The sequence below is a fragment of the Lipotes vexillifer genome, unplaced genomic scaffold (genome assembly GCF_000442215.2).
Source record: "Lipotes vexillifer unplaced genomic scaffold, Lipotes_vexillifer_v1.1 scaffold2746, whole genome shotgun sequence".
In the NCBI taxonomy this organism is placed as follows: domain Eukaryota; kingdom Metazoa; phylum Chordata; class Mammalia; order Artiodactyla; family Lipotidae; genus Lipotes; species Lipotes vexillifer.
This window is the reverse complement of record NW_006783303.1, coordinates 20,328-45,005: the sequence shown is the minus strand read 5'-3', so window position 1 is coordinate 45,005 and position 24,678 is coordinate 20,328. Positions and strand designations below refer to the sequence as shown.

The 24,678-nt window shown below is 39.2% G+C and overlaps 1 protein-coding gene across 1 annotated transcript in view; it reads right to left on the bottom strand.

The window, feature by feature from the left end:
* Positions 1-24,678, bottom strand: part of LOC103073402 (centrosomal protein of 78 kDa-like) — a gene marked incomplete at its 3' end in the record, with an annotated part of 42,350 nt that overhangs the window by 2,476 nt on the left and 15,196 nt on the right. Inside the window, 12 exon segments of the mRNA XM_082931031.1 lie at positions 12,032-12,054; positions 12,057-12,143; positions 12,337-12,366; positions 12,885-12,917; positions 15,244-15,418; positions 17,409-17,512; positions 18,568-18,640; positions 18,726-18,758; positions 18,760-18,883; positions 22,009-22,063; positions 22,066-22,147; positions 22,149-22,277. Of these exon segments, the coding sequence (XP_082787157.1) occupies positions 12,032-12,054; positions 12,057-12,143; positions 12,337-12,366; positions 12,885-12,917; positions 15,244-15,418; positions 17,409-17,512; positions 18,568-18,640; positions 18,726-18,758; positions 18,760-18,883; positions 22,009-22,063; positions 22,066-22,147; positions 22,149-22,277 (948 nt within the window).

The following is a 24,678-nucleotide window of genomic DNA, read 5'->3' as shown; positions in this document are numbered from 1 at the left end:
CACTCAAAATGTAATTAATCTGTAATTAACCTAACTCTCCACAGGTAAAGACAGAGACCATATCACATAATAACCAAAACCCCCAGGCACCCAACAAAGTTTCCTATATGACGCTTAGGTGGTATATAAATAAACCAAAGTTATCGTTTTATTAATGATCTTTCACAAAAGATCACATTTCTAACTGGTTAAATTCATAATGGAGCCTCATTCCACATTAGAAAATTACCTGCTTTAAGTTTCCCTTAAATTAGAAAGTGAATTATAGAATCTGATCTGAACAAAACATATTACAACTCTGCTGCATGTTAAGAATTAACTTTAGTGAGCAAAGTATCTAATGCTTATGATTAAAAGTTCTAAATCATACCCAACCCAATTTATTAAATGTACGATCACCAATGTTTTCTTTGGCTTCTTGAAAATATTCCCCTGTGCACTCTTCCCCTTCCGCTCCTCACCTGTGCACTTAAAACCCCCTATAAGCTCAACTCCAGTATTTCTCAGAAAGGCTGTTATGTTCATGATGCCCCTTTTGCCTTATATAAGCAGGTGCTCACCATTTATTGAATGAGTGTCCGCCAATCCAGTGGATGCTGATTTCAAAGGAATTCTAAACAAATAAACAAACAAACAAAAAACCCTCACCACAGTCAGAGAAAAGTAGACTAAAATTCCTGACTGGTTCTAAATAGCACATCAAAGTGCAATTACATGCAACAGTTTCTCCCTCTAATGGAGAGAATTAGAAGACAGTGTTAAATTTTTGTGAAAAAGTGTACCCTCCTCCTACAAAGTATTCATAATTCATGTCCCTTACATGGAAATATGGAACCAAAAAAGTTACAAAGTAAAATTGCTTGATATTCTATTACTTAAGTAAGACTAACGATAAGGCTTTGGAATAATTTTCCTTCCTGTCATCTGCTCTCCTTCCTCCCTTCTGTACACCGGCTAGGGTGACTTTTCTGGGACAAAGCTCCCATCATATTGGATATCAAATTTTATGTTTAACTTTTCTCCATTTAACATTGAAATTAATCATTTCTCATATAACCAGGGGATTCATAACCTTGATTTTTTTGTGTGGGCTACAAAATATTCCACTGAGTGGGTTTACTGGTTAACCATCTTACACATTTAAATGCTTTCCAACTTTTAAATATCAGACAATAAGCGTTTTTATGCATGAAAGCTTTTTTCCATATTGAGAATAACGTTCTTACAATAAATCCATAAAAATGAGTTTGAGATCAAAGCAAATGAACATTTTGAAGGCTCTGAGGTACCTGTCTCCAAACTTCTTTCCAAAAGATTTCTGAGATTTTACACTGCCATCAGTGATGTATCACTTGGTATATAACCTCTACTATAACTGTTGGCTTACTTCCTCACTCAGAGTGCAAGTTATTTGAAGATAGGGGGTGTATTTTATTAAGTGTCTATCCCCAGCACCTGTGCCTAGCACCACGTAGACGGTCAATAAATAATTGCTTAATAAGGAAAATCCCTGCCAATACAAGATGTACGTGTGTGAAAGACAGACTGTGTGTTTTTCTCTAACTGGATAGATGAAAACTTGTCATCTTCTTTAATGTGCAATTTTTTGGCTTATAATTAGTAATTAAATTTCTCTTTTAGATTATATTGTAAAAATTCAGATTCTCTGAGGCAACTGGGCCTGGCACTACCCATTAGCTATATAACCTTGGACAAGTTCTATAACTCTAGGCCTCAACTTCCTCATCTATAAAATGGACATAAGCTCCCATATCACAGAGCTCTTGTGAGGATTACATGAGTTAAAACACATATAAAATTAGAAGAGTGCTTGGTACACAGCATATGTTCAATTAATGCTGAATGAATGAACATGCGAATGCAAACAGTGGTGAAGGGCTTAAAATGAAATGGTCTCATCCCACTCCCACATCCAGCACTCAAGAAGCGACCGATTCTTTACACAGGTTTTTAATTGTAAAATACGATATGTGTACTGAGAAGTGCACAGAACAAAACTGTCAATGTGACAAATAAAAAGAGAATACTTACATAAACACTACTCGAATCTGAAAGTATTGATACTTGTCAGCATCTCAACCCCCCCCACCATATCCTTTTCTCATCACAAGCTCCTTCCCTCTTCCAGGTTAAACACCATCCTCACTTCTTGACAATCCTTTCCTTTAACCTGCACGCATCCCTAACAAAAGAGTTTAGTTTTGTCAACATCTAACTTTATGTAGAGGATCACAGTATATGAAGTCTTTTCTATCTTATTTCTTTCTCTCAACATTGGTTTAAAAAATTCATCCACATTGCTGCCTGTAGCTCTAGTTCATTCAATTTTATTGCTGGATAGTTTTCCCACTGTACGAATTACACAAAATTTATTTAATTTTTGACTCTTAATGGACATTTGGTTTGTTTTCAGTTTGTGCTAATGCAAATAAATCATGGACAGGGATCCTGCTGTACCGGTTATTCTGGTGCATTTACACAGGGCGGGGGTGAGGGCTGCTGGCTCACAGGCTATTTATATACCTTCAGTTGATGGAGAGTGCTAAATGCTTTCCAAAGCAGTTGTGCCGATTTATACTCCAGTATAAACAGGGTAGAAGATTCCCATAGTACTTCAGGTCTACAATCCCTGATACTACCAGACTTTATTTATGTATTTGTCAATCTGATTGGCATTAGTTTCCTTGGTTTTGACTCACTTTTCTCTTATTACTTAAGGAAGTCATACACTTTTCTGTGTTTACTGGCTGTTTGGATTTCCTTTTTCATGAGGTTTACGTCAATATTGTTATTATTTATTTATTTTTTATTACTATTTATTTATTTTTGGCTGTGCTGGGTCTTCGTTGCTGCGTGCAGGCTTTCTCTAGTTGTGGCGAGCGGGGGCTACTCTTCATTGCGGTGGCTTCTCTTGTTATGGAGCACAGATCTAGGCACGCGGGCTTCAGTAGTTGTGACACGTGGGCTCAGTAGCTGTGGTTCGCAGGCTCTAGAGCGTAGGCTCCGTAGTGGTGGCGCACGGACTTCGCTGCTCCGCAGCATGTGGGATCTTCCCGGACCAGGGCTCGAACCCGTGTCCCGTGCCTTGGCAGGCAGATTCTTAACCACTGTGCCACCAGGGAGGTCCAACTATTGTTATTTTGAATTCTTCTCCATTTCCAAGTAGTACTCCTACATGACTATTTTCTCACTAAATTGGAGGCATTCTCTGTTCACTTTCTAACTTACTAATAAGTAAGGGTTTAGTTCCTTTACACTCTCTCCTAAGTCCACACTGCTCAGTAAAGTTATGTCATCATGAGTTATTCCACTGCTCATGATCTCTTTGACTTGTAGTGATATACTTAAAAACCTACATTGTTGATCAACTATAAACTCTCTCAACGTCACACTTTGTAAAATGAGGACATTCATACCATCTTCCCTTTTTTCTACCTCCTGTCTACCCTAATATATACTAAGTACGCACTAGTACACAATACATTTCAGTACATACCAACTTAATACTAATACATACTAAGTATAGTTTACTTTAGTTATTAGTGATTACATGCAAGTTGACGATAAAAGCTGCAAACCAAGACAGTAATTCCATTATTACAATTAAATTAATATTGCCCACTGCAGATGTACTGTGTCTCTGTGTACAGCCTACGCCTCGTTCCATACTGTGCCAGTGTCACTGCCCTTGTGCAGGGTGACCACATACCCCAAGCCGCCTTGGGCTGTTCCAGTTTATACCTGTTGTCCTGATGTTACAGCATTAGAGCGCCTCCTTACACTATTGAAGTGTAAGGAGTTTGGACAAGTTCTGGCTTGGACAACCAATTAGACAGGTGGTCATTACCCCTGTGTGTCACTGAAAAGGGGGACATCTACAGTGTCACGTTTAAGCGGATTCTTCTTTTCCTCACCAATAGTATGTTAAAAATCAACGACAGTTTAGTTTGCTTCATGTTTAAGTCCATATAGGCTTTTCTCCTCTGGAGTTCAAGTTCCTTCTCCTCTTCCTCTCCCTCCTCCCTCCCAACAGTGCCTAATACCAAGTAAGTACAATATGCCTCAAGGTGTTTCTAAGCTCTCAATCACACAATCAACAGAAGCCTCTCCACTCTAGACTAGCTGCAATCTGCACCGAATCCCCTATTACCTTCCTTCTTGGTTTATTGCCTCATCTTGCTGGATTCTTTCTATAAATAGCTTAAGGTGTAGCACAGGAGGTCAATTTTTCAAATTTCTTTGTGTACAAAATATCTTCTTCAGCCTCCACTTATGACTGATAGTTTGGCTGGATACAAACCCCTAGGGTGAAAATTATGTGCCTGAAAACCTTTGGAGGTATCTTTCTAATGCCTTCTAGGATCCATGGTGCTGATGACAAGTATGATAAAGTCAGATTTTAACTCTTTTCTTTAGGTGGCCAGTATTTTTCTCTCTGGAATGGATGTATCCTCTCAGTATTTTATTCTATGTTAATTTATTTTTTCAGTATTTTAAGTTTCACAATGAAGGGCGCCTAGGTATGAGTCTATTCTTGCTCATCTTGCATAACTATTTTCAATCTGAGGCCTGATGTCTACTTTCAGCTGTGGGGAATTCTGTTGCCCTTTGACAGCTTCCCTCCATTTTTTTTCTGGGTCTGGAGTTTCTAATAGTAACATGTTGGATCGCTCAGATGCAGCCTCTATAACATATTTCTATCACATTTTCCATTGTGTCTTTCTTTTGTATATACTGAGAAATTTTTTAAATTCCTACTGAATTTATTTCAGCAACCATATTTTCATTTCCAAGAGACCTCTCTTGCTTTCTGACCATTCTCTTTTTAATTAACACCCTAGTCTTATTTTACAGTTGCTAGCTCTTTTTAAACCTCTCTCAGGATACTAATTAGGGTTTTTTCTTAAATTATTTTTTGTTCCCTAAATTGTCCCTGGTCCTACTAGGATATGTTTTCACTCTTTTTCCCCCTCTCATGTTGGAAGCTTTACTCAACTATCAGGCAAATGACAGTTCTTTTCTATTTAAGAATGAGTGCAGAAAGCTCCCTGAAGTCAACGATTGATTGGTTTCTTATGCAGGAAAAAGCGGGGAGTAACTGTAATAGGATCTCCCCCAAAGACAATTTTCTAGGGTGTAAAAACTCACACTAGCTGCCCTAGTTCTCGCCAGTTTCACTGGTTTCAAAAGGAAATCACCTCATTTCAGGAGTGTGAGGGCGGGGCTGGGAGTCCACTCCTCCAGGCACAACCCTTCAATGAGCTCCCCTGTTTCAGTCACACTTTTAACTAACTCCACCCTCTCTCCTACATGCGCATCTGAGCATGGGCCTACTTCTGCAGGTGGGGTCAGAATCCTCCTCAGCTGCAGGTGGTCGCTGTGCACAGTCTAGGTGATGCTTTTCCTCTGTTCTACTGCTTCGGTTTCACACTCTTCCACTTGTCTTCCGTCTTTCAAAACTATGTTGAAATCTCTTGATTCCTGTGGGCTCATATACTTAAACACTTTGACCCCATCACTGTAGTGTCTCGTCAAAACGGAGAAGAGCTGAAAGGGCTCTCAGTGCCTTCTGAATCTGCTCTTCTGTGGTCCAGTGTTGAAACTTCTTGGTCTTCCCCAGTGTCTCTCATCGCTTTTAGAAATAGTCTCCTGGTCTACTCGTGAAGGAAATGAATACAACACGTCTAAAATGCCAAGGAATGCGGGTTAGATGCTCTAGGGTCTTGTCGTACTCTGCCATTTACTAATAAACCACTACGTGCTACAAACTGTAGGTGCTCATTTATAAAACGAAAGGGGGTAACTCCACATGAACTATAGGTGTCTCCTACTCTAACATTTCATAATTTTCGAAGTTCTTTTCTTAAAATTTCTCTATATTATCATTCATTTTAATTAAAAAAATAAAAATCTAACTTTCTCTTTTGAAAATCAAAGAGTAATTCCCATAGTCCTACAATAATGGGGCAATTAGTTCTGAAACCTGTCAAGTTTCATGTTTCATATGAAAAGAAAATCACATTAAATAATCTTTAAAAATTAAACATGGACTTTGTAGCACAAAGACAAGGTCCCCCAAAATGGTGTTCCTTTATTTACTAGAAATGTTCAGCTCTGCATTAAAGTTGAAAAAAAAAGAAATATATTATTTTTGAGGTACAAAAATTTCTTATGAAAATCAATTTTTCTTTTCTGTCCATACAAACAAAAGTATGAAATGACATTAGAAGTCAGGTTTAGTTGGTAATATAATGTAGCTTCTTGATATTTTTTAGTTTAGGAAGGGAGAATATCAACATCAAAACTTTTTTTTTACTTTATTTAAAATGAGGCCATATTTTCCTCTTATAAAAACAGAGTTCAACTAGAGCTGTCAATTTTCTCATCTGTAAAACAAGAGCACTGAATCCGCTGACTACATTCATTCAGAACTCGATTTCTTTATCGTACGATCACTAAGGTTCTCCCTAAATCTAATATACTAAGGTTCTAAGGAAAGGAAAATATAGTCCTAACGACATGTTTTGGTTTTTATTTCTTAGAGTTCAAGTGTCCACCATTCACCTTGGTCTAAGCTTAAGGAACCATTCAAGGGGATACAATGCAGATGGGAGCAGATAACAGAACCCTCACACAAGCTGTGCCGTGTTGCAATCAGGCTTCCATTTGAAAAATAATCTCTATAGCTTTAAGGTGATAACTTTGTACCTGCAATGCTTCTTGTTTCAAACGGATTTTCTCTGGCTCTTCCTGAACACTTCCTGAGGAATCATCGACCTCTTCGATTTCTGAGGAGGAAGGACTCTCTACTGTCACAGTCACAGGAAATTCTGATGGACCTGAGTGTCACAAGAAGAAGATAGGAAATCACAGAGTTGTTACACTAAAGTGCAAAGAAAGAAGACAAGATTGTGCCACATCCAAATATCCAAATATTAGAGGACATTTAACAAAAGTGATCTGAGGTATCATTATTTATAAATGTCTCTCACTGCTCCTTAGTCTAAAACAGGCAATGACTAAGTAAAATTACAGGAACTTATTTTTGCTATGTTACTGTACAGACCTCTGTTGTACATGGTTAGGATTACTAATGGGAATTGCCCATATTATTTTATTAAGTTTCTTTCACAGAAGCCAAGCGAAAAGCCAAGGTAAACATTTTTTCTCAGATCAACTTTATACTGCAAATGAAAAATTTATTCTTCACCATCAGACAAAAACAGTCTGGAAGAAAATGTAGTTTTTCAGAGGAAAATACATCAGTAAAGGGACTGATGAATAATCAGAAAGTCAACATATCTAAGCTGGGAATAACAGACATTAGAATTTTAAAAAATAAATCACATACACATACACAACTAAAACTGACCCATCAAAAATTTCATCTTCTCACCACCCTTAAGCCAAAACTAGGGTAACAGTAATACAATTCTCCCATCAAGATTCACTGCCACTGCAATGTTGTTCAATAGGACAGTTGCAAACATTTAAAACCTGACCTGGCCACAACCCCATAAAAGTCTACAGATCATAAAGAAGTGTGCTGGGATTATATAACCACGCAGCAGACAAGTCACTAGGACATCATTTTGACAACAAGCAGCAAACCTGCAGCATAGGAAAACCCTAATGCGAGAACGAGGTGCACACCTCTCTCTCTGGGCATGCAAGGGCAGGACTGACACCCAAGATGCTCTTCTCTCAACCTCAGCAGTGGTGCCTTTCACAGAGCAACTATGCAGTCTCCCAGAACCACTGGGAAGGAGAATCTGATACTGACAGTATTAGCTTGCCATGAGGCCATAAGCGAGGGAATGTGTGTGGCCGTGGTGAGAGAGCAGAGGTTTGGGAGATGTTGCTTTATATTGGCTTTCAGATCAGGAATTTGTACATATAGCCCGCAAACAACGTTTCTTGAAAACATGTGAACATTCTTCAGTATGAGAGCTCCACGTGAGGGGTCAGAAATGGCACTCAAGTTCGTTTCACTGGGTAACAGCTGATTTGCGGACTGGAAAACAGGCTTCCTTGTTCACAGACATAACCACAAGGCTGCCAGTTGTGGGCCAAATCCACACAACTACACAGTTGCATTGGGAGAGTGACCAAACATGTTGTACATGGATTTATTTCAGAGAGGGAAATGCTTCTTGTAAGGCTCTGTCAGTTTAAAAAGCAAGGAGAATGACCATCCACCTTTCCCAATTCAAGCCCTATATATCATCAATATGATAGCTAAACACCAGCAACTGATTACATATATCACGGAGCTTTGATGAATGGAAAGCCCCTAAAAAGATATCAACAAAACAAAGTTAGATCTTCATGTAAATACATCACCAGTTAAACCCAGTTAATACAACTATTTAGTATTATGTACAGTATCCATACAGAATTGTGTATAAAAATAAATAAGCTCAAAAGAAGGACCTGGAGGGCTCTGCTATGGAGAAAACTGAACAGAATTCAGCCGACTGGCTTGGTAATAACTCTCTGAACTGCTGAGAGGCCCCTTCAGTTCCCATGTTCAGGATGCTTGAGATTTCAGTCTCACTTCTTTAAATGGTGATATTAATCGTTCTCTAATTTACCACCCTGTGTGAGGAGGATGGACCTGAGATTAAGTGCCTCAGGAAGAAGATAGGAAACCACAAAGTTGTTAAACTCAAGTGCAAAAACTGGGGATTCAACACTATAGTTTACGCAACAGCAATTCACATTACCATTTGCAAAAAAGTAGTCGGTTGTCCAATGGGGATTATAAACATCCATTTAACATGAGCAACTGAACAGATATTTTACACAGTAACCACTTCAAGTACTATTTAAAATTAATTCTCTTTGTTTTCTTAAGCAATTGTTAATCCCCAATTTCGTGAATACTACCAAGTCAGTCACTTGAAGATCATCTAGAGCCATCTATTTCACTTAGCAAGCCTAAAGCTAGAGTTCAACCATTTTATTTACTGTTCTGTGACAAAAATTACTATGAACAGCTATCCCCTGGATAAGAAATCAGGTAAAGCTAGTTTGACTCACTAGATCTGAGTTACTGAGTTAATAAGCCAGATGATTTAGAATAGGTCTAATGCATAATTTTCATCCATTCTGTATTAAACTATTTCCCATGCCTAAAAGGTCTTTTTGCCCATTTGCACATATCCAAATTCCTACTTCTGTGCTGTAGGGCTTTGCGCAACTACACCTGCCTTTAATGAAACTTTTCTCACATGCACAATTGGTGATAATTTTAGTCTCCTCAAGACTCCCACGGGGTTACCTCTGTTGTGACACTTGAGAAACAACTTGAAACTCCCAATTACTTTTGGTTTTTCTTCCTTACAGGGCTCATTAGGCAGAAGCCATGTGTGAGTTATCTTTTTTCCTCTATAGAAAGCACCAGAGACCGCTCACATAACAGAAGTTCCAAAATAAAGAACTCTGAATGATTGAAAAAGACAGGGAATGCAAACACGTTACCTGCTGCTTTTTGCACGTTCTGCAGTAGCCACGGCCGGAAACCAGACACACCAGGTGCTAGAGGTTCAGGACCATAACATTCTTTACCAGCAGAGTGTTTCCTTCCATTACTTACAGGTTGCTTTGCGGCCAAGCCTATGTTTGACAAAGCACGAAAAGAAGGAATCAAGATGCACCAAAGGTCTACAGAGCAACTGTCACACGTGTACACTTTGAAAGGAATCAAACAGGCACTTGACAATGATGCCAAGGCCATTAAAAAGAGGATCGTTTTGTACAAAGCTTTTACATAAGCCAGCATTTTTAAAAAATATAAGATCTCTACAGTAACAAGTTATTTTAACTAAAACAAAAGTATTAAGATGTGCAGAAATGCAAAAATAAATTTTTAAAATAATCCCAAAGTACATTTTATGTATTATGCAGAAACACTCAAGTTTACTGAATCTTAGAACACCTTTTGCATTTCTGAATCGCAAGGACACAGAAACACAGATACACCCATGACTTCTGCCAAACAGAATCTTCAGAATTAGACCAAAATTTCAATTTAAGATGAATTTTTCTATGTAAAAACAATAAAAGTTATAAGGCTGCAAGTTGCTGGGTGGTAGGTGAGTCAATGTTACTCTCCTATAAGCCGGTCAACCCTCACTGCTCCTTTGATTTCAGATAGAAAATACACAAAAAAACAAATGAAACCCACGGGATAAAAGAGTGAAATGTGGAGACTTATCCTACATTTCAGTAGTAAAGAGGCAAGTATCTTTATATGAAATATTTGGTTGCAAAAACTAGACCTACGTGTTAATATTTTATTTAGAACAAGCCACATATTAAAATTCACATTTAAATATTCAATTTGAATTTACAGAAAACAAACATCATAGGTTAAAATGGTAATATTTATCCTTCAAAGTTACTATATTTTGTGTTATTTTATTTATTTATTTTAATAGATCCTTATTGGAGTATAGTTGCTTCACAATTCTGTGTTAGTTTCTGTTACACAACAAAGCGAATCAGCCATATGCATACACATGTCCCCACATCCCCTCCCTCTTGAGCCTCCCTTCCACCCTCCCTATCCCACCCCTCTAGGTCATCGCAAAGCACCGAGCTGATCTCCCTGTGCTATGCTGTTGCTTTCTACTATATTTTAGCAGCATTAGAATGCAGAGTAAAATGGAGTGTATGTGGTAAATATTTCATGGAGTGTAGCTTATTGATAATCACCACCTGTGTGATTTACATGCCTCTTAAAAATATATAGGAGCTCAGTTCATTTTGTGCTATTTTATTGTTTTTTAACTTAATTACCGTAAAAAAAAATGTTTGTATGCGTGTGGTTTGTATGTGTATACCCTTCCTTTACTTTCAGAAACGAATGCAAATACATTTGTATTAAAAGTTTTTTAAATTACCCTTTTCTTGTTAGGAGATAAAAAAAATTTCTAATAAAAGTTCCCATCTTTTTTTAGGCATACATAATGACAATATAAATGTGACACAATTCACACCATTATTTCACCCCTATACTCACCTGGATCTAGGTATATACCCAGATACTGATTTGGCTCACCTCTATGTCTCCAAATAACTGAGGCAAATACAAAAAAAAAAAAGCCCAAGAAATAAAATTACTCTTAAAATAGCTCAATGAGTTTGTATATTTCAGTTACATTTCCAGTTTGTTTCATCATGCTAAATAAAAAAAAAGTTTAACTGTTTTCTTCTCATTCCATGATGCCCTATTATATTACTACCAGGTACTAATTTTATAGAATTCCTAATATACATGCTTTATTTATATATATTTCCATTTCTAATATCATAGCAAAAGTCAACTTAGCTATTTTAAGAATACTTTACACATGATATAAATTTTTAATAATAATATCTAATTAGTGTGATACCACAAATTGTAAGTTCTTTGTATGTACTTTTTGATTATTAAAATATCACTCTCTTGAAATAACAATTGGCAGACAATCATAAGCTTTTTTTTGACTTCATAAACACTCTTAACAACTTATTTAATACACTACTGTCCAAGCAAGTTGATTAACAGAGAATCAAAAACATACATCTAAAGTCACCACAAAACTCTTTCTGGGAAATTGGCAGATCATAAACATAAAATATTTATTTTGCTTTATATCAAACCTTATTGTTTTGCTGTTTCAAAATTCAAATTTACTCACAAGAAAGAGTCAGTTTCATATTAGATTTGGTTTCACAAATGCTGCTCCTGCTATTCATTCTTATCACCAAAAAAAAAAACAACACTATTTGTGACTAACGATAATATGTTCCAGAAAATAAAAGGTTTTCAATCTGCATTTCTGGGAACCTAAATTAAAGCATCACACAACATTTTCGAAAACAGAAAAGCCATCTGATTTGACTAAACACTTAGTTTTAAGATGGCAGAAAGTACCTTGATAATTTTCTTTTAAGAAAGAAAGAAAAAAAAGCCATTAAAGAGAAATTCTTCCCAGCGAACTGAATGAAACATGTTATATACATCTGACTTGGCACTCCTTCCATCTGGAGAACTTTTTTGATAACTTCTTTCATCACAGAATGATCTAAAGTAAAATGAATTGAAGTTAGACTAATTACTTCCCAATGAGTGGCTATTTCCATTTAAAACCAAAAGCCAACTAATTATTGCTTTTCCCATAAATTTAAATATGAAATCTACATTATGTAATTATACACTTATCTCCCCCTTTGTGTATTCTAATTTCTTCCTCAGAAACCTAAGATGCCATCTTGCAGACTGCCCACTGGCTACTATTTTGGCAGCAGCAAAGGTCAACTTTAAACATTTTGCATCTAAAGTGGCTTTGGATACCTCTGGATAGAAAGTACAGTCTGAGCACTGTCCAGACACGTAGATACCTAAAGGGCATCTAAGATAACAAACCAAAGTCCTGATATTCCCTCAAAAGCTGCTCCTCCCATCAGCCCCCTTTTTCTAAGTGATACTACCCAGTTGCACACATAATCATCAACGACTTGTCTCCTTGTTACTATTCCCTTCATACCTCATATCTAATCTATCTGCAGGTCTTGTTAGCTACACCCTGAAAACACAACCGGAATTCAACCACTTTTTACTTGCTGCAAACTTCCAACCTAACCTAGGCCATAAACATCTCTTATTTGGACCACTGTGATAGTCTCCTAACTGGTCTCCCTGTTTCTCTTCTTTATCCTCCCAAGTCCATTCTCTATACCAGGTCACCTTATTCAGATACTATTTGGATCATGCCTTTTTCCAGTTCAAAAGCCTCTACTCATTTAGAATAATCCACATCTTTACTCTGGCCTCCAAGACTTTACAAGAGCAGACCCCTGGCCAGCGCCTTGACCTCATGTCATACCACACTCTTCTTCACTCAGTACTCTGCCCAGATCGGCCTTCTTGCTTTTCCTTAAATACTCCACCCACCTACATGCCTGCATACTCATTGCCCCCTTGTCCTGGAATGTGCTGACCCCAGATCTTCCATGGCTTGCTCCTCTCTTCATTCAGGTCTCCGTTCAAATGCCGCTTCTCCAGTGAAGCTGTCCCCTAACAAACCTGTCCAATGGAGTCCTACCTGACCCCCCTCACTCTTCTTACATTAAGATATTTTTGCACTTCCTACTCTCTAAAATTATATTACTTATCTGTTTACTAATTTCTATCTGAACTCCTTCACTAGACTGTAAGCTCCATGAGGGCAAGACTTTTGTCTGTCTGGTTCACTGCTTTATCCGTAGTGCCTAAACCCGTATCTGGCACACAGAAGGTATTAAAAAAATTACTTGTGAAACTGACAAATGAATAAAGTACTCCTTGCAAGAATTCAGAGGTTGCACAAGAAGCAAATAATGCTCTTGGTGGAAGCAGGCTTAGTATCTAGGTTCACCTCTATTCAGAGGAGAGATAAGAACAATTTACAAGTATAAATCACTTTAATTAGTAAATTATCTGCTCAAACCATAAGGGAAGTACAACATTAGAAAAGTACCGTTTTCTAGGATACAAATAATAACAAATTCAAACAACGTGTGTATAGAGGATACACACTAAAAACCTATCATGAAAGTATGATGGTCAAGAACTCTCGCAGTAAAAGGTCAGACAAAAACCAGAACAAATGATCATGAATTCTACTAGTTCTGGGGCTGAACAACCTACTCATTTAATCAAAAGGGATCATCGCAAAAGCACAGCTATTAAAAAATATTACATGAAAGGAAACTATCATGAGTCATTTAAGTGTTGAGTGGACCATCACGTTAAAATAACTGGAGTCTTTCAACACCCCATGACACACAGAAATAGCAAGTCAGATGCATGGATCTGACAGGATATGATACAACCCTTACAAACTCTCACTACAGAAGAATGGACACACGGTGTAATTAACCAACTAGCCAAATGAATACAAACAGCCAGTAAACCTCACCAGTAAATCAAATGAATACAAAATAAAACAAAATGTGGTTATTCTCCTATCAGATTAAGCCAAGATTCTGTAAGAAAAGTCTTTAAAATGTCTATACCCTTTTGATCCAAAAGAAATAGTCAGAGATATAGGTAAGGATACATATCAGAGTACTATTTGTAACTGAAAAACTGGACATACCTTTTATACAAGATCGGATGAGCTATGTGTACTGTGGCATATTCATATAATGGAACACTGAAGGGTCACAAAAAAAATGATGCAGTAAGGCTTCCCTGGTGGCGCAGTGGTTGAGAGTCCGCCTGTCAATGCAGGGCACATGGGTTCGTGCCCCAGTCCGGGAAGATCCCACATGCCGCGGAGCGGCTGGGCCCGTGAGCCATGCCCGCTGAGCCTGCGCGTCCAGAGCCTGTGCTCCACAACGGGAGAGGCCACAACAGTGAGAGGCCCGCGTACTGAAAAAAAAAAAAAGAAAAAGAAAAACAAAGATGCAGTAGATGCAAATTTACTGACTTGCTAAGATGGTTATATTGAATTAACTGAAAAAAGTTATAAAATTTGGAGTAATCCCACTTGCATAAAAAAGGGAGAGGTACTCATTTTTGTAGCCTTACAGTTTTTTAAAAGTGCTACCAGCCAGTGTTTGTGAGAGGCAGGCTTCATTCACATCCACTCTTGGGGTGGACTACAAATTGGCATAGCCTTTCTGGGTGGTAATTTGGCAATGTGTATGAAAAGTCTTAAAAATATGTCACACTTAGTCATTTCACTTGTAGTACCTTATTCTACAGAAGTGAGCCCGATGGACACAGAGATGTACATACAACGTATTCACATTGCTTGTGACAGGGAAAAGCAAACTGTCTCAATCTAATTGCAAAGAATTGATTAAACTATGGGACATCAATGTGATGGAACACTACATGATACCTCATTCAGTGAAAAAAGCAGGAATATGAAATAGCAAGTATACTACAATTCTATTTTTGTAATCCCTAAGTGTACAAATATATTTATAGAAAACAATAAAAAGACAGAATATATACACCACAATGAACAGTGATTATGTCTGGGTATTAAATTTATAGGTAATTGTTCTCTTGTTACTCTGTATTTTCTGTAAAGAATATATGTAACTCAGAGAAAGTTTAAAAGCAACATAAAAGCTATCAGAAAAGTGAGGCCTTAAAAAAAATCCTATCACAACAGTATCATGCCAAAAGCTAAGCATATATTATATTAAAAATTCAGTATTTTCAATTTTAGAATTTACCTCCAAGCCATAAATCCACACTAAGAGATTCTGCAAAAGCACGAGCACCCAGGTCACCAATGAGCTTGTTGCAGTTCAGAGCCATGCGACTCAAACCAGGCATACAGTCAAGATCAGGTCTCCTGGAACGAAGACTCTCAGCCCAAGTTTCTTCATGCCTTCTGATAGTCTGATACTGCAAAGATTTAATGGGACGAAATTAAGATGCCTGAATAAGGAAACAGGGTATAAGCCTACTGAGTATGGCTTATTATGTCAGAGATTTACACACACACATATCAAGCATATATGCCAGGAGAATCAAGCTGAGAAATTAAACAGTTCTGCTTTACGAGTCCAGTGACCCACATTCTAGTCGGTCAGTGATTGGATTCCAGCCACTGGATGACCTGTTTTTGAACAGTTATGTAAAGTTGGACAACTCAATTACAGTCTAAGAATGATTTTCCTTATCTTCTAAGTCAGGGAATTGGTTCTAAATTCTCATTGCTGAGGCTCTAAATTTCATCATTCTGTCCTCCAATGGTCTCCAAACACCTGACTGGGCAACCCATAAGAAAACTTTTTAATATGCATTTTATTTTTTTAACACATTATATACACAAAGTTCTATACATATAATTTAGGTACATTATAAACTACACAGATATTTCTTAAATGATACAAAGCTAAATAGGTTCTAATATTTTCTTTTCCTAACTCCTAAGGCATTATTGTATTTTATTTATTTTTAAAAACGATTTATTTATTTATTTGTTTGTTTGTTTGGCTGTGCCGGGTCTTTAGTTGCGACCTGCCACATCTTTTACTTATTGCATGTGGGATCTAGTTCCTTGAGCAGGGATCAAACCCAGGCCCCCTGCATTGGGAGCGCAGAGTGTTAACTGCTGTACCACCAGGGAAGTCCCAGGCATTATTTTTAAAACTATATTTACAAACTGGATCTCACATGCTACCTAGGGTGTGCACACAAACTTCAGAGGCCTGGACTATGCACAGCCAGTTTGATGTGCCTTGGGAAGATAATGGTTTGACATTTAGCCACAAGTCTTGTCTTAAAGACATTCAATTCTTTATATTCATAAAATCAATTCTGGTAACAGGGAACACTGACTTTAAATGAAAGAAGTCTTGTTACATTCTTGAAAACAGAAAAGACTCAAAGTGCCTTTGACATTCTAAAAGGAAAATCATTAGTGTCATTTTCCTATTAACAATAGCTTATTAAAGCTCCAAGCAGAAATAACAGCAATCACTTACACGGTGCTTAGTATGTGCCAAGCACTATTTATACAAATGAGTTCATTTAAACCTCACAATGAGGCATAGACGTTAAGTGATTTGTCCATGGTCACTAGCTATGAAAAGGGAGAAAGGGAATTTGAACCTAGGCCATTTGGCTTCGGCACCCAAGTTCTTGACTGTTCTCTACCCCAGGGGTCAATGGACTTGCCCTGTATAGGCTCAAAGAATTTTTCAATTTCTAAAATCTAAATTTAAACATTTCCAGCTTTGTGGGCTATACAGTTTCTGTTGCAACTACTCAACCCCACTGGCGTAGGCTGAAAGTAGCCATAGCTACCATGTAAACAATGGGTTCCACTATGTTCCAAAAAAACTTTCTTGACAAAATCAGGCGACGGGCTGGATCTGGTCCACCAGCCATAGTTTACCTATCCCTGATCTGCACCATCAAACTGCTAAAAAGGCTTCATGTCAAATTATTAAATAATTTAGGCCTAAATACAGTAATTATAAGCACTGTAAAGTTGTTAAGGCATTAGTTTAAAAACTGTATTTACAAGTTGCCGACGTAGTGATGTTTATTAGTTTATAATTACAGCAGCTAACAGACACTTGATTCATTTAAACCTTGAAGACTATAATGGCATAGTTTCTTCACAGCATCACAATCAGTGTTTTCAGTAACTAAAAACACATAGAAGTATTATTATGTATTATATATTAAATCTCCTATTTCTAAAATTAAGTGGACTATCTTTACTAAATGGTAGAATCCCAAACTGAAAACTGGTCTTATCCTTTCAACAAAACGAAAGATGCACTCACAGGTATCAAAAGACAAAAATTAACTGCCATCTGTGTCAATGTATTAATTTGCTTCAATCACATATGTTTCCATGAAAGTTTAAACATAAAATCACCTTTAAGATCTTGGCCATGTAATCTGCTCCCTGCCATGTCAGATTATACCCCGTGAAGTTTACTGTCTTAAGAGTGATAGAGTTCTTTACACCTTGCCAAATAACTAAAAGGAAAAAAAAAAAAAACCACACACACAGTAAGATGAAGAGCCTATACATTTGTCAATCTTGACTAATTTGCTTTCCTTGAGTCAATTGGAGGTTTACAGCCACATTCTTAAACTCATTAACTACAATCTTCCCAAACAGCTAATTGATGAACTGATACATTCTAAAACTTGTAACCAAGTTGTTCCAGTTTACAGCAACAGTTTAATTCTATTTAGTACTAAAGCTGAATACACTGGATACTGCCAACTTTCTTCCCAACCACTCAGTAAAGTACTACATACTTTTGAGACAAAGGAAAATAAGAAAACCCTAAAGAGCATAGACTCTTCCGATTTTCATTTCCAATGATACAAGCCAATCTTGATGATCAATCAGCGAGTTAAATGTCAACTATAAACCCAGTATTTTATTAGCTGCTGTGCAGTATACTAGAGCAATAGAAGAGGGAGGACCTCAAACCCTCTGTTCCCTCAAATTGAAAGGCAGGCTTCCTTACCCCTTCAGACCACTAATGGACACAGGGAACGTACACCAATGTTTCAGGACCCCAATCAAGAGTCACCTGCTTTGTGATCAGGTCCATCATACACCCTCACCAACACCACTGAGTTTGCTGCTCCTACGGGACGTTACCTATATTTCCTATTTGAACACATACCACAGTGCATTATAATTATGATTGCAGACAGATGTTCTAACAATTTAAAGATCATGATGACTTTTTTGCTCTTTACATCTTGCTATTTCCCTTCCCATAATATTTCTTGAAGAGAAACCATAAAAATATAAAGAAACACAAAAAACAGAAAATATACAAAACGTGTGGTTTGTGGCTTAACACAAACTTAAGATTAATTCTGACAGTATCCAGCATGACAAACTTCCATGGTACAAATGAGAATGGGCCAAGGTTTGAGCAGGTACAGGAGACAATCCAGGCATGAACAACACCAAGAAAAGGTAGACGGGAAAAGGCAGACAGACATGGTGTGTAGGAAATCACGAGACCAGTCTGATAGGAAGAGACTTAAACAAGGCTGAAACTCACTTTCTAAACCTCCATCTCCAATTGGACAATTCGTAAGACACAGGTGCCCCAAAGTGGCCGATTTATTCAATCCCTTTAATGGGGAGGAACAGTTACCCCTTCAGTTTGCCCCAAAAGCAACTATCAAATGTTGGCAGGACACAATGAAGGCTTACCACTTTTGTTAACATAGTTACATCTCTCTCTCTCTCTCACAACTAACCCACTTAGCTCTAGGTTCCTTAGCGCACCTGATGCACTTACACAGCGTCTAAGAGCTTTACACAACTGGAAGGTCACATCTTTATTTCTTATTGCAGGAACACAACTTCTGAAACTTGATTTCTGTCAGAACCTAAAGCAAAATTATTGTAAAACGAGTGATTTAGACCATACATTTTATCACCGTTAAAAAGAATCTAAAAAGAAAAAAAGCATCTGCTCTGTGCTAAGGATTAGAAATGACTCCTGCCCTTAAGGCCTCATTAAGGAGGGACATATATAAACTCAAAATTTCAATCACATGAGATAAAGAACCATAACCTTTATGCACAGAGGTTCCTATGGAGGCAAAAAGTTATGTCTAAGTGACGGCTTCATGATAACCCTGAAGTACAATCCAGAAAGATGAGGCTATGCAGAGTTGGAGGAGGAGGTGCATTAACTGCACAGGGAGTACCTGTGCAAAGACACTCAAGCCTGACTCCTGCTGGGCACTGTAAACACTGCAGGTGGGGATGACTAAAGGCCAGGGGTCCAAGTGTGAGAAGGCACAGAAAATAGAGAGATGTTGGTCCAATCAAGCCTGGGAGACAGCATGGCTTGTATCCCACAGGTGATGAGGCCCGGGGCTACCACTGGCTGAGTAAAGGTGCCTCCGCTGATTAGAAAAAGGCGCCCCGCTGCTGAAGGACCAATTACATAAAAGGGAGTGATCACAGAAAGCTCCCCTTCCTCAGGGCCAAAGAGCCCCAGGAGGCTTGGTAGAGCACAGTTCAGACTACACGCCTCTGGGCAGAGCACAAGCTGGGCGGCTAGTATGCACTAACTCTGTGTGGGCAAGCCATTAGCAGCATTATCTTAGGCGTATCTTTTCATGTTAGAAGATCACTCAACCCCAGTAGGCAGATGAACTTAGAGGAACTGAGTCCAGGGGCCGTGAAACCACCCAGGAGCTTCTGCCATAGTCCGGGCAAAATGCAATGAGGATGAAGAAGCAAATTTAGGAGGAGGCCAAAATCTACAAGCTGGACCCACTGGATGCAAGACACAAAGTTCAGTGAAGGAACTCTCAAGAGAATGGGCTCTGCAATAACTTTTTCTTACAATCAATGTAAAATATCAGGCAAAATTAAGTACAGCGGCCTTTAAGGTCCCTTCCAGCTCTCATTTCTTTTGATTTCTAACTTATTACTCTGGTTAAGTAAAGTCCCTTCAGAGGTACGGAACAGTTCCTACACCTGAATGGGATGCAAAGAAAAATCTGACTTCTCTTCACCAGGGGATGAGTTGAACTGTCCTTGCAGAAGAGATAACACGTGGTGTGAACCCCAGATCCTAGAAAAGGGCCAGGCTCACGATAAGTATTCAGCTTTTTGAAAACAAATGAACAGTCATTTCCTCTCCTAGATCTTAACACCCTTTCTCTGCTGGCTACTTTCTTTCAGCTTATAAACATCCTCAATATACTCACTTAAAAAGCCCTCAGACCTATGATTCTTTGGATCTTCTTGTGGGTAACCTAAGTCTCTCCCATGCCTTCAAACACCTGTCCTCCCAAAAGCCCAGATCTCTACCTTGGGCCCAGACCCGTCTACCAGGCCCCTCTAAAGCACTGAAGATGAAGTGAGATCCTCTCCCCACCCCCAATCCCTTTCTACTGTGCTCTGTATCTCACAAAAAGGTGAAGCTGTAAACCGTCACCCACGTTTGCTGCCCTTCCTTTTCTAACTGGTAACCAGGCCCCACCCATTCTCTCTCGGATCTGCAAATTCCATTTCAACCTTTTATAACTTAAGTGGGACCCTTAGATTACAATTCACCCTGCACCCAATCAAGTGCCTTCCACATGGAGGTCTGAGTGAGTCTCTAAACCAGAAGTCCATCTCACTGTTCTTTAGTGTTTCCCACAGCCTTCAGGATAAACATCTAAACTTCTGACAGGACAAACAAGGCCCCTTTCTGTTGGGGCCCACTAGGTTTCCAGTAACAACTCTCATTTCTTTCCCAAACCCTGAGTTCCAGTCCTGTACCTCAGTTTTGCCATATTTTCTTATATTTCTCCAACTTTGACACACACTGCTCCCTCCTGCCACCCCAGGAGCTTCTACATATCCTTAGAAAGCATGGCACCACCTCCAAGAAGCCTACCCTGAACTTTCCCTTCCAAGATTCTGTGCTCTGCAAAGGGGAAATGTGGGGGGGTGGAATAAATTAGGAATTTGGGATTAACATATACACACGACTATATATAAAACAGGTAATCAACAAGGACCTACTGTATAGCACAAGGAACTCTACTCCATATCCTGTAACAACCTGTATGGGAAAAGAATCTGAAAAAGAATGGATATATGTATAACTGAATCACTTTACTGTACACCTGAAACTAACACAATATTGTAAATCAACTATGCTCCAACATAAAATAAAATTTAAATTAAAAAAAAACAAGACTCTGTGCTCTGTAGCAGCAGAACTCACTTCTTCCAGAGCACTGACTCCTGTGCTTGTGTTTACTTGCCGCCCAGTAGAAGGGGAGATTACCTACGGCAGAAGCATCCTCTCCAGCAGCCCTTGGTTCTGACAACTCATTCAAGTGCCAGGATACTTTACACACATAACCTGCTTAATTCATTCGAAGAACCCACAGAAAGGGTGGTTTCTAATGTCATTTTACAAGTGTGGGGATTGTAGTGCAAAAGAAACCTGCCCAGGCCACAGAGAACATAAGCCCTGGAATTCAAACCCTAAGCTGCCTTCACACTGGTGCTCTTTCCACTATGTGATAGGACTATTGAAAAAAAAATTTTTTTTCCTGAGGCCTGTTTTAATCAAAAGGAAATGAAGCTGGGATATATCAATTTCCTAATCGCTTTGGCGTGTACCAGGCAAAGTCATTCAACAGACCAGGTAACATCTGTGCAACAATGAACGATGCTCCAAACTGTGCTAAGTGTTCTACATTGTAGAGTCTAGAAGCATTAACAGAGTGTGACCTTGTAACCGCCACGGAGAGTGAGTCCTGTTAAGCCCATTCTACAGATGAGAACACTGAGACCTAGAATCCTTAAGGCACTCGGCCGGGGTCACCGAGCCGGCAGGAGTCCTAGGCCGCACGCCCCGTCTAGTGCACGCACACCCGGGCACTGGGCGTCGGTTCTAGCGCCCACCCTCCACCTTGTACCATCTAAAACTCCGCTTCGCAGCGCCCACACGACAGCCCCTGGAAGCGGGAAGTACAAACCTGTCTCCACAAGCCGTGGCTGGAAGAAGCTCTGGATACAGATCAGGGGCACAGGGTGCTCAGGAGCGGCGCCCGCTCCACACCGCGCAGGCGGTGGGCGTTGAAGTCCAGCAGGCCCTCCCGCAGGGGCGCGCGAAAGGGCGGGCAGAGGCACCGAGTCCTGCAGAGCACAGAGGTCCTCACAGCGCGAGAAAAAGTCGGCCGCGCTGTCACGGCGCAGCTTCACCGAGTGATCATGGCCAGAGCGCGGCCTCGGGAACGCTGGCTGCACACACGATGCCCACACACGCCTGGAAGCCCCGGCTGGCCTTCCGGCCCCTCAGGCGGCCACTGCAGGCCAGGGAGTGATAATAAGGATCAAAGTGGTAAAGGTCCTGCATTCTGCTTCTTGCATTATTTCAAAACCGGCATCGCTGGCGTCAGGCAGTCCGGTAACTGGGTCCAGCGGACCGGGAATTGGGTTCATTTGCCTCTGCGTTATCTGCCTGCCATCTGCTTCCTGAAATGCAAACAGCTACACAGGGTGATTTGCTACAAGAAGGTGCAGGGAGCTTAAGCACCAGATGCAGGATGTAATTTACATTGACAGCTAGGGAGTGATAGGAACAGGATGTAATTTAGCTTTGTGAAACATACATCCAGTTACAGACACTATAGATTAGTAACAGTTTAAATAAAACTAGGATCCATTAACCCTTTCAGGCCAGTTTATGTGTCTTCTCTAGCCTGTTCACTGTCCCCTTTACTTGCCTTATTTTCAGGAGAGGAAAAACTTCATTTCTCTTTTTGCTGCAACACTATTATGCTTAGTGAAGTAAGTGAAACAGAGAAAGACAACTACGGTATGTTATCACTCGCATGTGGAATCTAAAAAATGAACAATAAATGTAATAGAAAGGAAATGAACGCACAGATGTAGACATCAAAGCAGTGGTTACCAGTGGGTAGAAGGAAGGGGGGAGGGGCAAGATAGGGGTAGGGGAGGGGATGAAGAGGCACAAACTACTATGCATAAAATAAATAAGCTATAAGGATAGCCAGTGTTTTATAATAACTTTAAATGGAGTGTAATCTATAAAAATATCGAATCACTGGGTTCTAATATGTTATTACAATATAATACTGTAAATCAACTTTACTTCAATTTAAAAAATGATCACCACAGTACATCTAGTTAACATCCATTACCATACATGGTAGAAATCGTTTTTTCTTGTGATGAGGACTTTTAAGATCTACTCTTAGCAAATTTTAAATATGCAATACGGTATTATTAACTACAGTCACATCCCCAGGACTTATTTATCACTGGCAGTTTGTACATATTGACCACCTTTACCCATTTCACCCACCCTCCACCCCCTGCCTCTATGAGCTTTTTAAAAATTTCCATATAAAGTGAGATCATACAGGATTTTTCTTTCTCTGTCTGACATATTTTACCTAGCATGACACCCTCATGGTCCATTCATGTTGTCACAAATGGCGGGATTTGCTTCTTTCTCATGGCTGAATTTTATATATATATATATATATAAATAAATAATTTGGCATATATATATGCCAAATGTCCTTTATCCATTTATCCATGATGAACACAGGAGTTTCCAAGTTTTGGCTACTGTAAATAATGCTGCAATGAATATGGGGGTACAGATTTCATTTTGAATTAATAGTTTGTTTCCTTCATACCAATACCAAGTAGTGGAATTGCTGGATCGTATGATAGTTCTATTTTTAAATTTTTGAGGACCTCCATACTGTTTTCCATACTGGCTGCAACAATTTACATTCCTACCAACAGTGTCCAAGTCTTCCCTTTTCTCCACACCCTTGCCAACACTTGTTAGTTCCTGTCTGTTTTTTTTTAAACATCTTTATTGGAATATAATGGCTTTACAATGGTGTGTTAGTTTCTGCTTTATAGCAAAGTGACTCAGTTATACATATACATATGTTCCCATATCTCTTCCCTCTTGAGTCTCCCACCCTCCCACCCTCCCTATCCCACCCCTCTAGGTGGTCAGAAAGCACCGAGCTGATCTCCCTGTGCTGGGCGGCTGCACGAATTTGCGTATCATCCTTGCACAGGGGCCATGCTAATCTTCTCTGTATCGTTCAAATTTTTGTATATGTGCTGCCAAAGCGAGCACGTTCCCGTCTTTTTGATATTAGCCATTCCGACAGGAATGAGGTGACATTTCTTTGTGGTTTGATTTCCCTGCTGATTAGTGATTTTAGGTGCCTTTTTAACTATCTGCTGACTATCTCTGTATCTTCTTTGTAAAAATGTCTATTCAGATCCTCTGCCCATTTTTTTGTTGGATATTTTTTCTATATTTTTGGTATGAGTTCTTCATATAATTTGAATACTAACCCCTTATAGGATATATGATTTGTAAAAATTTTCTCCCATTCGGTAGGCTGCCTTTTCATTTTGTTGTTGGTTTCCTTTGTTGTGCTTTTTAGTTGGATGTAGCCCCACTTGTTTATTTTTTTTTGTTTTTGCGGTACGCGGGCCTCTCACTGCTGTGGCCTCTCCCGCTGTGGAGCACAGGCTCCGGACACGCAGGCTCAGCAGCCATGGCTCACGGGCCCAGCCGTTCCGCGGCATGTGGGATCTTCCCGGACCGGGGCACGAACCCGTGTCCCCTGCATTGGCAGGC